This window comes from Schistosoma haematobium, chromosome 1 (genome assembly GCF_000699445.3).
Source record: "Schistosoma haematobium chromosome 1, whole genome shotgun sequence".
In the NCBI taxonomy this organism is placed as follows: Eukaryota; Metazoa; Platyhelminthes; class Trematoda; order Strigeidida; family Schistosomatidae; genus Schistosoma; species Schistosoma haematobium.
Window position 1 is genome coordinate 84,557,314 of NC_067196.1, and position 15,910 is coordinate 84,573,223.

At 34.2% G+C, this 15,910-nt stretch overlaps 1 protein-coding gene across 1 annotated transcript in view; it reads right to left on the bottom strand.

The window, feature by feature from the left end:
• The window catches only part of MS3_00002317 (uncharacterized protein), a 52,545-nt gene that overhangs the window by 26,003 nt on the left and 10,632 nt on the right, over positions 1-15,910 (bottom strand). Inside the window, exons 2-3 of the mRNA XM_051209894.1 lie at positions 13,850-14,144; positions 7,041-7,107 (exon numbers count right to left, since the gene is read on the bottom strand). Coding sequence (XP_051075366.1) covers positions 7,041-7,107; positions 13,850-14,144 — 362 coding nt within the window. The remainder of the gene's footprint in view (positions 1-7,040; positions 7,108-13,849; positions 14,145-15,910) is intronic.

The following is a 15,910-nucleotide window of genomic DNA, read 5'->3' on the forward strand; positions in this document are numbered from 1 at the left end:
TTGTATATTTTGTAACTAAATGTAATCGTTAAAAATATAAATAAGTTTGTAATATCCCAATGAATAGGAAATTAATATCAGAAGGGGTTTTGTGGAGATTGTAGTAATTTCAACAGTTGAGATCATGAGTTAATTAAAATTCTGATACTTAAAGTTTTCGTGAAAGTTGTTTCTTCAAGAATAAAACTTGTATTAATTCAGTTCGGCTGAAGAAGTGATTGACAATATGGGACGAAATGTCAGAAGTTTAATTTTCTACTCGATAGGATATCACAAATAGATTATTATTTTGATGATTTACAATCTATCCAATAAACAGTTTATTTGAAACTATCAAGTCAAACGTTAGTAATGATAATTACAAGTGTAAAAGTCATCATGTATGCTTTATTGAAAGCGTGTCTTAGGATCACCATCATCTTCTTTGTAAAACATGAGAAGCAGGATATCCATATTAGCATATATTATATTAGATAAGTGTATAAAGACAATTTCGGAAACTTTATTTTCATTATTATCCTGTATCAGAAATGTTTTGAACGACTTGGGGAGTGATCACATATTCTATTTAGCCGAATAGTATTATACATAGTTTATTAAACAAGACAGATTGAAGTAGCACACAATAGGCATATTAGTCTTAATGGATTGTTTGGTCTGTTCAAATCTGGTTTGGCTTAGAATTGATGAAGAACAAGTTCACAGGATAATATTTAACGCTTATCTTATTATATAACATTTTCGTCTTTAACCATTTTACTGATAGTTCTCTTGATTTGCTTGTTTAATTTTTTTAAATAGAAGTGGTCAGCAAGAACATTGTCACTTTGCTGCATTTCCTACCATACCGAAATAAAGTCACTCTAAACAGAGCATTCAAGAGTAGAAACTCTTAAAAGTAATGGGTAATAAATGGTAAAACGATAAATGTTCACATCAACAGCTATATACATCGAGTATTGGATTAAGAAAACCAAAGATCTGCCAAATGATAATTAATGAAGTCGTTTCATGACTGAAGTTGAATCGTCAGAATCTACAATATATAGATGAATTTCAACTCGCTATAGATTCTGTAGTACAGTATCTTGATAACACCATAAGTCTACTACTGAACAATAACGAAATAGTTTTTGACCGTGATTTCAAGCCTTTATAGAAAGAAGGCGTAATAAAGATAGTATATTACAAATAACCAGCAACGAATTACATTTCTTAAAACACAAACCATCCATTACATTTTACAAATTTCAAAGATCTTTAGAAACAACATATTTGAAAGCACATACAGATATAATTAGATATCCTCTATCTAAACCAACTATAGAAGTTGTGATGTTAATGTTTAAATTTACAAATGTACTAATAATAAAATAGTTACTAGCAAGACTTTGTAGCGTGGTGTCGAGTCGAGGTTGACTATGGGCACCACTACAGGGAAACGCGTACCAAACAAATCAGAAGGCGAAGATAGGGCGTAACCAAGTTTATTTCGTTGGCGATCTCGTGGTATCGAACGAATACCGAGATCGTGCCAACGGGAGGACAAGTGGAATCAGCGGGCAAGAGTACGAACGTACGAGGTCACAATCCGTGGAAAAGTCATGGAGGAGTAATATGGCTGTCTTTAGCACAGTTAAACAAACGAACACAGTAAAATAATCACTGGCAAAATTGGTTATAATAGTGATTGTTTCCACTAAATCAATCGCGTTCTCTTGATAAAAGTGGGTCACTACAACTTTAAAAGTCTGTTATACAGACATTGTTGTAGATAAAGTCTATGACAAACATTAATGTACCATACTGTCAAAGGTCAACTGAATAAAACAATTAATAACGATGCGAAAGTGAATGTAGTAAACAAGACTCACTTCAATAACAAATCACAAATAAGATGAACAAAATGAATCAATCCAAAATTGGTTAAATACATTGTCTCAGAAATACACTTAATCTAGACACTAATGATTGAATTCATAATAACAGTGAAAGCTTCATAAATAAAAAGCGCTTTCAGCCTAGAAAACATAAAATCATCAATAATATGTGTTATAACTTGTGGCCTTGTGCCCTATTATTATATAATGTAATGATACCGCTAATTAAGAGAACAGTGATTTATCAACTGGACCAATGACGCGTAAAACCTGTATGAGCAGTCAAGAGTTTATATTAGTCCTATCTTCCTGCCTAGCCCTGCCTGTTAAGTTCAGAACACCAAACTCAGTATACAGGGGTTTATAAATCAACCAAACAAACCACATAGTACCATAAAATGAAAATAACATTTATACAGGATTTAGCCAAAAGTGGCTGTGAATGTGGGAGACTGTAATTAATAGACTGGGCATAATTCAAGAACATTAAATAGTATAATAATAGTTCATAGGTTGAAATAAAGCTTATAATAAGAGGAACACGAATATGAATAGTTTAGCTACTTAATAACCACACAAAAAAATATATGTATCGTATTGATCCATAAATAGTTCTCAAGAGATACCATTCATAATTCTCGTCGGGATATAAAAATATGTATTACATTTTACGATATTACCAAGAACAACACGAAGATTGTTACATCTGAATCACTAAGCAATTAAGTCAATCGATTTTACTCAAATCGAAGTTTAGGATACTTAGTATACAGTTGACAGGGAAATATCGTGTGAACTGAATAAATTTTAGGATTTCAATTCAATGAAACAATAACACGTCGAAATCCTGGAATCAAGTAACAAAATTTGTTTGAAAATATGGTGTTATTATGTCAGCGAAAATGAACATTAAACATGTTCTAACTTTAAATGAGGTTTAGATGGTGGTTGGAGGTAGTCAACAGGAAACCCTGGACCCGGGTTTCGTGCTACTTGGCACTCGTCAGCAAGGTGTATCTGTAATCTTGAGGGAACTGGTGCTCCCTGACGGATTCGATCTCGTATCACCCAGCTTCACAGTCAGAGACGTTACCACTGAGCTATCCGAGCCGTGACTAACCTCCTGTAGGACTGCGATGTAATCACAATTGATTGATCACTGGGTGGTGATCAATGTCATGCTTGTCTAGTCCTTATTAGTGCAGATCGAATGCTATCGATCATGTTGCAATGTGGCCACCAGTCAATTGTGTTTAAATGAGGTTGGCTACACTATGAAAAATACAGTCATAGAAAAGTTAATTTTCAGGTATCTAAAATATAATTTGCAGTAAATAGTTTAACAGCCCACTACTAATGTATTGAACGAGAACACAAGTGGGGATGGTTGAATGTATTTAAACACAAAGTACAGAATGTCTTAGTAAAATGTAAGAACCGTACAGTAAATACTTCATTTGCAAAATGTCAGTCAATCGTCCCAGACTTCATTGTTCTTGCATTTCCATACCAATTGTTTTCTGTTCTCGCTCTTTCCTCCTCAATTTTCTGCTCCCGGAAATTCTATTCCTTATTGGAGTTATATACTATATATGTCGATATAAATAGCACACACCACACTCGTCCTCCCTTTAAACCAGTCGTTCTTGCAGTGATTTTGCTCACTGTGCCACTTTCTTTGTTTCTGCAGTCTGTGCTACGAGTCTGCGGCCACACGGCACACAGCGTGTTCAACATCTGCGTTCTAGCGACCTGCTGAGCCATCTACATCCAATGCCCGTCCAGCAGCCGCACTTCCCACCGCTCCTCACCGTCGGCAGCACCCGTTGTAACCAACGCCACCACTCCAGAGCACTCCACTCGACATCATCTCCCCTCACCAGACCGCCCCAAGTAGCACCTTAGCTCTATTATCATCTGATATTTTGTATATCATAATTTTGCTTCAAAGTTTTAAGGAGAAACACTTTCAAATCAGAAATGATTGTTACATTGTGTTACGTATCGCGAATAATTTTTTCCACTTGACTGTTTACAAACATATTTACATAGTCTTTTTATTGTAAACTGTTACTAACATATTTTCGACTTACCTTAAAATTGAGCGAGTGCCAGTACTCGTTCAATTCTACGGTAGGTCAAAAATACCTAAACCAAACATCTCGATTGGAATATCCCTAGCCTAAACTTAAATATTTAAATGCATATATAAACAATTAACTAATTATTCGGTCACATCACTCTTAAGTTATAAACAGAAACCCAGCTAATCAAATGTAATATATTCCTAGTAGGCAAAAAAAATTACCAACGTCTTTCTAATAAAGAAAAACACAGAATTATGATTTACATTCAGTAATTAACAACTTAAAGTTTTAATTATCAAAGTCAAACCATGATCATTCACCATAAATCAATTTCTTGTATGTCTTCTACTAGTTGATGCTTATTATCAACAACATTCATTCGATAGATTTGCATATATGAAGTAAATTTCGTTTAATTTACATTATTATCAATTGTCACAATGTAAAATGTATTTCATTCAATAAATAAATTTTGTTTTATATCAGAAAGGGTTGGATGCCAGCTCAATGATCTAGAGGTTAAGTGCTCGTAAGCGAGACCGACAGGTCCTCGGTTCGAATCTCGCAAAGCAGGATCGTAGATGCACACTTCTAAGGAGTCTCACATTAGGACGAAACGTCTGTCTAGTGTTTCCACGTTTCTCATAGTAGTCTAGATTCAAATGACTCATGATAACAAACTATTAAAATAACATTTTGTTTTATTGTGTAATTATATAATGTTAAAAATGCTAAGAATTCACTTATTTCACCGGTTTTCATTTATCATCATATTGGTAGACATATTATATATTGCATAATCATATGCATAGATACAAACACTTTTAATTACTAATGTTTACCGCGTTTATATTTCATATCATCATTTAATTATTTAGTAAACAATCTACATTTCAATTGTTCCATTGTTCATTATGACAACAATTTACATGTTACTTAGATTAATCTACATTCCAAATAGATTGATGATAATGACTTTAAATGAAATATTTAATGAATCATAATGAAGCTGAGAATGATTAAGTTAAACAGGATACAATAATATTCAAACAAACAGATGAACATTAGGCAGTGATCATTAATATTAATGAGGTAAAAGATGAATCGATTTAGGAGTAAGATTTGATTTGATGTTGTCTATTCGTTCAAGCACAATATTTAAATGTTAATGCTGATACAAAATATTAAAAGTAGGTTTTAAGCTAAGCAAGTTATATTTTTTTGACTTTAAGACAATGAATATCCTCATAGAGATTTCAATTCGAATCCATGAATATTACAATCAGTGTGGCTAAGCAAAGGTTTGCTGAAGAAAGTGAATAGACTGATATTGGCCCATTTATTACAAACTCGTTATAGTGCCAGTATAAATCAATCCTTTTGAAATATATATAAGGTCAGTAATTTTCTGTCAAAGCTTGTCAAACTTAAAGTCCTTCAAACGGCTGAAGCACTAGTCATCCGGATGAAGAAACCGTAGCTCTACTTGCAAAAGAAATATCTTCAACTGCTCCTTATCCCTTGGCCAACCTCAAGGCCAATTAATCAATAATAATCTTGGCTATTGAATGACCTCATTTGACTACTGTGCTTACGAACTTTCGTAGTCAATTGTAATTTTCTCTGTTATCTTTATTTACAAATCTTTGTATTATTATTGTTATTATTACTACTGGTTAAACATCATTATTAATCTTCCCAATACATGATTCATTTACTTCTCATTCATACCACCTTATTATGTCTTGCTAATAGTTTTTTACACAATTTAATCTTCCACTAAACATTTGATCGAATTGTTATTGCACTATTGTTTCCCTCACCCTATCTGACCCATATTTATTCTGATCATAGATCTTAAATTTTCACTTAACATATAATTCAAGTTAACATTCTATGTGAGTCATATCAACATGAACAATTTTATTCTGTTTTGTTTGACAATCCTAAATTCATATCAGAAGGGGTTTTGTGAAGATTGTAGTAATTTCAACAGTTGAGATCATGAGTCAATTGAAGCTAGACCACCATGGAAAACCTGGAATCACTGGACGGCTGTTTCGTCCTATTACGGGACTCCCCAGCAGTGCGGATCCACGACCCCGCCTCGCGAGATTCGAACCCAGGACCCATCAGTCTCGCGTCAGGCGCTTAACCAAATAGATCTTAAATTCACATGCTTTAAAAGATGTACTTTGCCCTTAACCTGTTCATTTTTCGGATTATTCATTTAGATATATGAATTGTAGAGCCTGAAGTGAATTTATCGAAAACAATATTCTTCGTTCACCATATTAGTCTCTTAATATGATGGGAATCTTTAAACGATTATACTGAAATACATGAAGTTTTATAGAACTCAAATGCTAAATGAACTAGCTAATCAGTGTTAAACAAAGTTAAACCATTTAGATTAGATGCTACAATACAGTTTGATGATTGAAAATAGAAAATATGACAATAGTTAATTTTATGTTATCAACTAATTTAATCTTGTTAAAGATCTATTTCACTGTTTGAAATCATGAGTCAATTGAAGCTAGACCACCATGGAAAAACTGGAGGCACTGGATGGCCGTTTCGTCCTAGTATGGGACTACTCAGAAGTGCGCATACACGATCCCAGCCACGGGATTCAAACCCAGGACATATCAGTCTCGCTCCAGGCGCCTAACGAACCAAGCCATTGAGCCGGCCGGCATCCAACGGTGTTAATGTCTAACTTCAACCAATCCACGAAGTTGCGCCACCGTACACCATTGTCTTCATTGAGCTGATATCTCACAATAGACCTGGTTGAACTCCACTCGTAACGGCTTCTCACTAGAACTCTAGCAGTATCTCTTGAAGTCAGTCACTTGTGAGCAGATGGTTATGATCAGAAGGGGTTATGTGGAGATTTATTTACTGATGAAAATAATAATAATGATAACATGACAGAGGGGGGTAGGACCAGCTAACCAGTTTTCTTTTTTAAATAAAATTGTGAAAAATACACACACACACACACACAAAAACTGTGTTTATAATTGAAGAAAAATTTGTAGTTTTCTTTTTCTATATTAATATTTACCTGTTATCTTTGGTTAAATCTAATGTTCTGGATAAAATTGCATCACTGTATAATGTGACATCGATATCTAAAATGAAAATAGGCGGCAATATAAATAAAACAAATGCATAATTTAATATAGTTAGTCTATGATATTTTCATATTTCTTTGAACTATAGTTTGTTTAACTTATTAGTTAATGAGTAAAATCATGTAATCAAGCAATTTCTTATGAGTTACAATCTATTTGTAGAAAACAAATCAGTGGTATCATTTATAAAGATGTGTAACTCTGAATTTGTGGATTGGTTGGAGTAAGACATTAACACTGTTGGATGCCAGTTGGTTCAGTGGTCTAGAGGTTAAGCGCTCGCGCGCGAAACTGATGGGTCCTGAATTCGAAACTTTCGGGGCGGGATCATGGATACCCACTGCTGAAGAGTCACACAATAGGATGAAACGGCCTTCCAGTGCTTCCAGGTTTTCCATGATGGTCTAGCTTCAATTGACTCATGAATTCAACCATTAAATTTAAGTTCTATATATAGGTTAAAGTGATAATAGCTTTATTGATATCACTTGCGATTTCAGTAATAAAAGTTTACAATCAATTAACAACTAAATAGTGATCGATGTCATGATTCATGTGTACTATTGAATAAGCGAGTGTAAAATCTTAAGTTTAAACTTACATCATTACGTGAAGATAGAATGTCAGTTAAGAATCTTCATTATTTGCGATAGCTTGGAGATACGTTATGTATGCTTAACTAACACTGGAACCGGAATTAGTGGTAGAGATGCATATACTCTTTCAATATTCATTCACAACTGATTTCTTTTCACTTGTTCTTTCGTAATCACACTGTCTTTGATGAACTATTATGTTGACTATTATTATCTACTATGATAGCGTTATTATGATCCGGATTTATTTGATAAATATTTTGATAATTTCACTTCACTGCACTAGTGTGACATAACTGCTAGGTTTAAAAAGCTCGTTTGTACTAGATCACTTGTCAATCATGTTTGACCGACCAGTAGTATTATTTAAGATTTCGTAATCTTGGAAAAAGCTCCTTCTTAGATCTTTCTAGTTGTCAACAGTTAAAACACTTTCCTTTGCATAATTTACTTCAGATAATTATCTTATTTATTGACTCTCTCTGTTTGTGTGCCTTTCGATACTATGGTGTACCTGAGAAGATTGTCAACATCATACGGAATTCAAATAATGGACTACACTGCAAAGTCCTGCTTGAAGAACAGCTGACAGGTGCATTCCTAGTAAAGGCCAGTGTCGGACAAGGCTGTTTACTTCAGCTTTTGATTTTCGTTTCGGTAGTCGACTCGATCATGAAGGCATCCACTTCACAGTTACAATTGCTTAACAAAATATGAAAATAATACATTAAATACATCACTTGCAAAGCTTCATTGCGTTATTATTTACTCCATGATTCTTCTAATTCTGTTGTTATTTCCATTCGTCTCTGATTTTGTTCCTGTTCTCTACATTTCAATCTTCATCTGGCAGGCATTTCAGTCCTACTGCTGCTACATACAATTTATATCTGTCAATAAAAGTAGCATACACACAACAGCAGTCTCTACAGCAGTAGACCTTAGCATACATAAACGAAAATCAATTCCTGAAATACAACACATAAAGCACCAACCCAATCACACTCCATGAAAAAGCTATGGAAGAGGTGGAAACATTTGAGTCCATGGACAGTATCATCGAGGAAAACGGAAAATCGGGGTCCGATGTGAAATCAAAGATTGAAAAAACAAGGACGGTATTCCTACAATTAAAGAACATATGGAACTCAAAACAACTGTCTGCACGCCAATATCAAATTCTCAATCTTCAATACGAACGTCAACACAGTTCTAATGTATACAGTTGAAACTTCAAGAATTAACACATGCATCATCAAAACAGTACAAGTATTTATAAACAATTGTCTACACAACATACTCAATATCCGTTGGCCTAATCCCATCACAATCAGCCGACTGTGGGAGAGAACAAACCAACTTCTGTATGAAGAGAATATTAGGAAAATATGTTGGAAGTGGATAGGACACATATTGAGGAAATCATCAAACTGCATCATGAAGCAAACACTAACATGTAATTCTGATGGGTAAAGGGAAGGAAGAAGACCGAAGCACATACTACATCGGGAATTGGAATTATACATGAAAAGAATGAATAGCGACTGGGAAATACTGGAAAGGAAAGTGAAGGACATATTTGGATGGAGAGTGGTGATGAGCGGTCTATACTCTCCCATGTGAGGTAACTGACTTAAGTAATTGCTATGTATTACTTCAGGAAAGAATTTTTACATGGATTTATTCTCAGTTTTATATTCATCAATAAAACATTCCACTCATAGTTTATTTTAATAAAATTCTCAGTACTCAATTATTTTCTTAAAGATTTTCATTATAAAGTTTGTTTTTAGAAAGAAAATTCATAAAAATCAGTTCATCAACATTGTCACCTTATTCGAATTGAGCACCTATCTGACTGTCTGTCTATCTATCTACTGACTGGTCTGTGTGTTTATCTATCTATTAAAGTAACTTGTGTGCTATTATTATTACCACTATTATTATTATTATTATTATTATTATTAGCATACCTATTCAAATAAATAATTCACACTGTTACATTGGGTGAATAGTAAAATGCCTTTTTCTTCTTGAATCTTCTTTCTTTTTGTTTTCTCTTTTTTTGCCAAAAGAATTGATTCTTCTGTCAAACAAACTTAAACATAACACTTTTGTTATGTCATAATAAGGTTGATTATCATTTTTTTAAATTTATGTATTGATAGGCATTCTCTACTTGTAATTCATTTATCAAATACCATTTTTATAATAAACTATTTGTGAGGAATTTAGAAAACCAACCAAACAAACAGACAAACGGTTGAAGCAAACACAAACTTGAGTAAATCTAAATTAAACACTGAAAGTATTTGTGTGATTTATTGGTGTTTCTTTAGAAAACAATTTTTTTAATTTTAACTATTTATTGATCAGAGAAATTCTTATTTCAAGAATAAATCTAATCACTGCACTTTTTGGAACAAAAAAAATTGGGTTTTTTTTACAGTGGATTGATCACGGGGTGGTGGGTGAGCAATATTATGTGTGTCCGATCTTTCTAAGTGTAAATCGATTGCTATCGATCATTAGGAAGGAGTTGACACAGATGACATTGCTCACCCATAACCCAGTGATCAATCAGTTGTGAATAATATCTCTGTCTTACAGGAGATCAGTCGCGGCCGTGATATCTCAGTGGTAACGTTGCTGACTGTGAAGCTGGGTGATACGAGATCGAATCCATCAGAGAGCATCAGTTCCTTTAAGATTACAGGTACACAGTGGTGACGAGTGGCAAATAGCACTAAACTTTGATACAGAGTTTCCTATTGATTACCTCCAACCACTATATTAAAGCTGTTTTTTTGTTAGATAGTAAATGGTTATACTACTTTAAACTTTAGTGGCCCGAAATCTAAATCCATTTATATTGTATGAATGTTATTGAAGTATACATGTTGCCTATCCTCGTATATAATTATCGACTTAACTCGTGTTAGTGTATAACACTATTTAATATGTTAAATACGACAATGGATTCTAGAATACGTATATTTTGTACAATCATTGGTCTGAACAGACAATCAGAGGAACGAAGCGAAACGACGCGCGGTGGAGAAGTCATGTGAGTCAACTCTATTTAATCAAGCGTTAATCGATATTTATAGTCAGACAAAAATAAGTTACAGACATATGATGAATGAGATAAGAATTGTACACACATACGCTCATATAAAAATAGTCAAGGTTGATAAGCAAATAATTAACAAGATCAAAATGTAGCTTGAGAACAAGGGATAAACTGTCTTGTCCGGAAGCTAGAATAAACTGTCTTTATTTGAGGTTGATCTCTTTTGATTACATTTTCAAACGACTAACATGATAGTACTCTCTGTTAAACATAAGATCTCCAAAGGAAGTCAGCAGCATCAGACATGAATGTATGTAATCTGGAATCAAATTGATAAGACTTAGCATTAGCCTTTTTTCAATTGACGAGTACTAATTGACATGAAAGTTAGCTCTATAATTTCTTATTTAGTTGCTTTAAATTATCCAACAATTATGATCCTATCAGAAGGGTTTTTTGCAGAGATTACAGCAATTTAATAGTTGGGTTGATGAGTTAATTAAAGCTAGACTACTATGGAAAACCCGTTCCGATAATAACCATCGTGTGCTCACTAGTGACTGGCTTCAAGTGGTATTTCCTACAGTCCTAGTGAGAAGCCCTGACTAGTGGAGTTTAACCGTGTCTGTTATGATATGGTAACTCACTGAATACAATGGTGGACGGTGACGCAGTTCCGTGAATTGGTTGAAGTTAGACATTAACATTCTTGGATGCCGGCTCAGTCGTTAAGAGCTTGCGCGAGAGACTAAATGTGATCCTGAATGCGCACTGCTGAGTTGTCCCACAATAGGACGAATCGGCCGTCCAGTGTTTTCAGGTTTTCCATAGTAGTCTAGCTTCAATTGACTCATGAACTCAACTATTAATTTATGAACTTCATTCATGAATAGATATTGCTATTAAACTGTTTTATATCCTGTTGATTTTTGTATAGTAATGAACCAGATTATAAATTTTTTAACTACTCTAACCTATGAACAGATATTTCCATCTATGATCAACATAACATTTATACATATGTGATATTATTAAATTCAATTATTTCTGTAAACAGAATCATAGGTGAACTATTTACATGTTGCCTTACAGATGTCACTGTATAGACTATAACTTTTTTAGATGACAGTGGTTGACGTATAATATCCACTGGGATCTAAGTGTATTACCCATGTAAATTTGAATGCATAAAAAAGTTTTTTTTCTACTCTTCTTTCTAATCTACACTTAAGTTATGAACAATTAAGTTATCAAATAATATTGAAAAGATTCTGTTTTCTGATCTAAAAGTAAAAAATTCATTAAAGATGAAGAATGTATTTGTAAAATCTCATTGAATGAAGTTGAAGTAAACCCAACGTTTCACCTCAATAATCTGATCCTTGTGCTTTAATATCTCATATCAAATTGGCGCCTAAATACTGTGAAACTATTCAAACAAATTTAGATGGAAGTTCGATGAAACTATACTTTATGAACGAACTCTGAGCGACGCCAAACAGACCTTGAGAGTCCTCACCTAATAATTAGGATCAAATGAGGGTTATAAACCAGTCTGAGGAATTAGAATTACGATTTACAATTGATGGTTAGGGTTAGAAATTACATTTAGAGTTTTCATCACGAACTGATATCAGCTATAATGCCAAAACTCTATTTAGCCAAATGGATGGGTGAATGGACTTCGCACCAAAATCCGAGACCTGTTAACTTATACCTGATTGTTTCGTCCATAAATTATAATCTTGTCGAAAGTTCTTATAAAAAATTCATTATTACAATATTGACAAACTTTTACATTCTACTTATAAAAAATTAAGTCTATAGAATTACTAATGAAACAAAAAATCTCCCTAAGTAATGTTACATAGTAACAAGAATAATAATAATGTAGGTAACAATGTTAGAGTTTGAATGAAATTCAACAATCTACATCAACTTCATTGACTACGAAAAAGCATTTGATAGCGTGGACAGAGCAACGCTATGGAAACTTCTTCGACACTACGGCGTGCCTCAGAAGATAGTCAATATCATACAGAATTCTTATGATGGATTACACTGCAAAATCGTGCATGGAGGACAGTTGACAAAGTCGTTCGAAGTGAAGACCGGTGTCAGTCAAGGTTGCTTACTCCTACCCTTCCTCTTTCTACTGGTGATCGACTGCATCATGAAGACGTCAACATCTGAAGGAAAGCACGGGATACAGTGGACATCTAGGATGCAGTTGGACGGTCTAGACTTCGCAGATGATCTATCGCGATCGCAACAACGAATGCAGGAGAAGACGACAAGTGTAGCAGCAGCCTCAGCAGCAGTAGGTCTCAATACACACAAAGGGAAAAGCAGGATTCTCCGATACAACACAGCATGCACCAATCCAATCACAATTGACGGAGTAGATTTGCAAGATGTAAAATCATTTACATATCTCAGCAGCGTCATTCATGAGCACAATGGATCTGATGCAGATGTGAAGGCACGGATCGACAAGGCAAGAGCAATATAATTACAACTGAAGAACATCTGGAACTCAAAATAATTGTCAACTGCTAACACCAAAGTCAGAATTTCCAATACAAATGTCAAAACAGTTCTACTGTATGAAGCGGAAACCTGGAGAACTACGAAAGCCATCATCCACAAGATACAAGTGTTTATTAACAGTTGTCTACGCAAAATACTTCGGATCCGTTGGCCAGGCATTATCAGCAACAACATACTGTGGGAAAGAACAAACCAGATCCCAACGGAGGAAGAAATTAGGAAGAAGCACTGGAAGTGGATAGAACACGCATTGAGGAAAGCACCCGACTGCATTACAAGGCAAGCCCTCACATGGAATCTTCAAGGTGTAAGGAGGTGAAGGAGGAGAGGAAGACCAAAGAACACAATACTCTGAGAAATGGAGACAAACATGAGAAGAATGAACAAGAATTGGATGGAACTAGAAAAGAAAGCCCAGGACAGAGTGTGTTGGAGAATGTTGGTCGTCGGCCTATGATCCATTAGGAGTAACAGGCGTAAGTAAGTAAGTAACAATGATAATAATCAATATATTACTTACCTTTTGAATTTTGATTTAATGACCAAATACCTGATGTATTGAATGTATTAACTTCCATTGCTTCATATAAATTACTATGAAATCCTTGTTGCTTAGATTTGATATGTTTATTATTATTATGATGATCGTTATTTGTTTGACGTCTATAGGTTAGATAAAATAAATTTGGATCTTTTAAGCTTAAATGATTTCTAGCCAATATTTGTTTAATAACATCTTTCACAGTATCTTTAGAATTTATTGTATAAATTTGTGTTACTTCAGTACCTTGAGCTAAGTCTGTATAAATAAGTATCTGTTAAAAGATATTTAAGAAAGAAAAGAAAAGGAAAGAAGAAAAGGTTAACATCAATTTTGATTTATATTCAGTAATAGATTTCTATTATTCAGTAGTATATGAATTCACATTATTTATAAATGAAATTCTATGAAATGACATTCTATCATAAAAGTATTATATGAAACATTGTGTTACAAAGTTGTTATAAACTCGTGTACCCTGTGTCCTCTTAATGTATCACGTAATCATACCAACAATTAGAGAGCAGTGAATTATCGACTGAACCAATGACGCATAAAACAAGTACGAGCAGTCTAGAGGCCTTAGGAATCCTGCTTCCTGCCTAGCCCTGCCTGCTAAATCCAGAATACTATTCTCAGCTTCTGTGATATGAATCATTTATTTCAAACGTACTGGGTTTATATACCAACCAAACAGACCACATAGTACCAATAAAATGGAAAATAACATTTGTACAGGATTTAGCCAAAAGTGGCTGTGAGTGTGGGAGATAGTAATTGATAAACTGGGAGTAACTCAAGAATGGTAAATGGTATAATAATAGATCGTAGGTCAAAATATATCTCATAATAAGAGGGACACGAATATGCATAGTTTAGTTACTTAACGATTATATGATAAAAATATATGTATAATATTGGTTTATAAATGGATCCCAAAAGTTACCATTCATTATTCTCATCGGAATATAGCAAAAGTAGAATGTTTAGTTCAGAGGTTTGTGTCCATTTATTTTTAATAGTATTGAAATCAATATCTGTCCATTTCTGACAACTGCTTATAACATGTAAACTTTTAAATCAATAAAATCCCACTTGAAAGTATATTTCCACATTGAATTCTTGTTCCAGTAATAAAAATTAACAGTCAAATGACTTGTGCATTATTCTTATGCATAAGCGTTCGTGCGCGAGACCGGAGGTCCTGGGTTAGAATCAAATGTGTGAGACCGTTGTTGCACACTGCCGAGGAGTCCCATACTAGGACGAAACGGCCATCAAGTGCTTTCAGGTTTTTAGTGGTGGTTTAACATTTGTCGATTCATGATCTCAATCAGAAAATACATATACTGCTGGGAAAATATAATATGTACATAACAATATTCATAATTCTTATAAATACTCTTGTTAGTATGTCTGTAACTCCGATAATTTAACAGTATACGACATAGAAGACCTGAATATCAAGTTGAAAGATCTCACTAATACTCACCTACCGATTGAAAAAATTAGTGCATATCTGGACTCACTAGTTTGGTGGATAATTTATTAGACATTTGAGACGACAGACATGTGTTTCGGGTATCTGTGTTAACAATCTCAAACGATTTTAAACATGCTTACTCGCATACTTAGCTCTTCTAGAGTTACTGACGGCCCCAATCCCGGGTAAAGGAGGAGGGTTGAGCATAGAGTCGACAACCCCACCCCTCAGAAAAGAACTTTTCTACAAAGACACTAACCAGAATAAATAAATTAAACCATTTCAACTTTGCCCTGGGAGTTGAAGGAAGAATTATGACACCTCATGATAAAAGCCGAGATTATTCAGAAGTCATATGGCCGATGCCACTTCTACCAACCACAACAACAATTGATATAAGTATATGGAATTTTCAGACAACGTGGGAGAACGGAAAGACCAGCCAAATAGCAGCGAAAATGAGGAGATACAACTTGGTGGTTCTCGAAATTCACGAAACCCATTGAACGCAAGATGGACAGAAGACATTGGATTCGGGAGAGATGGTATAGTGCTCT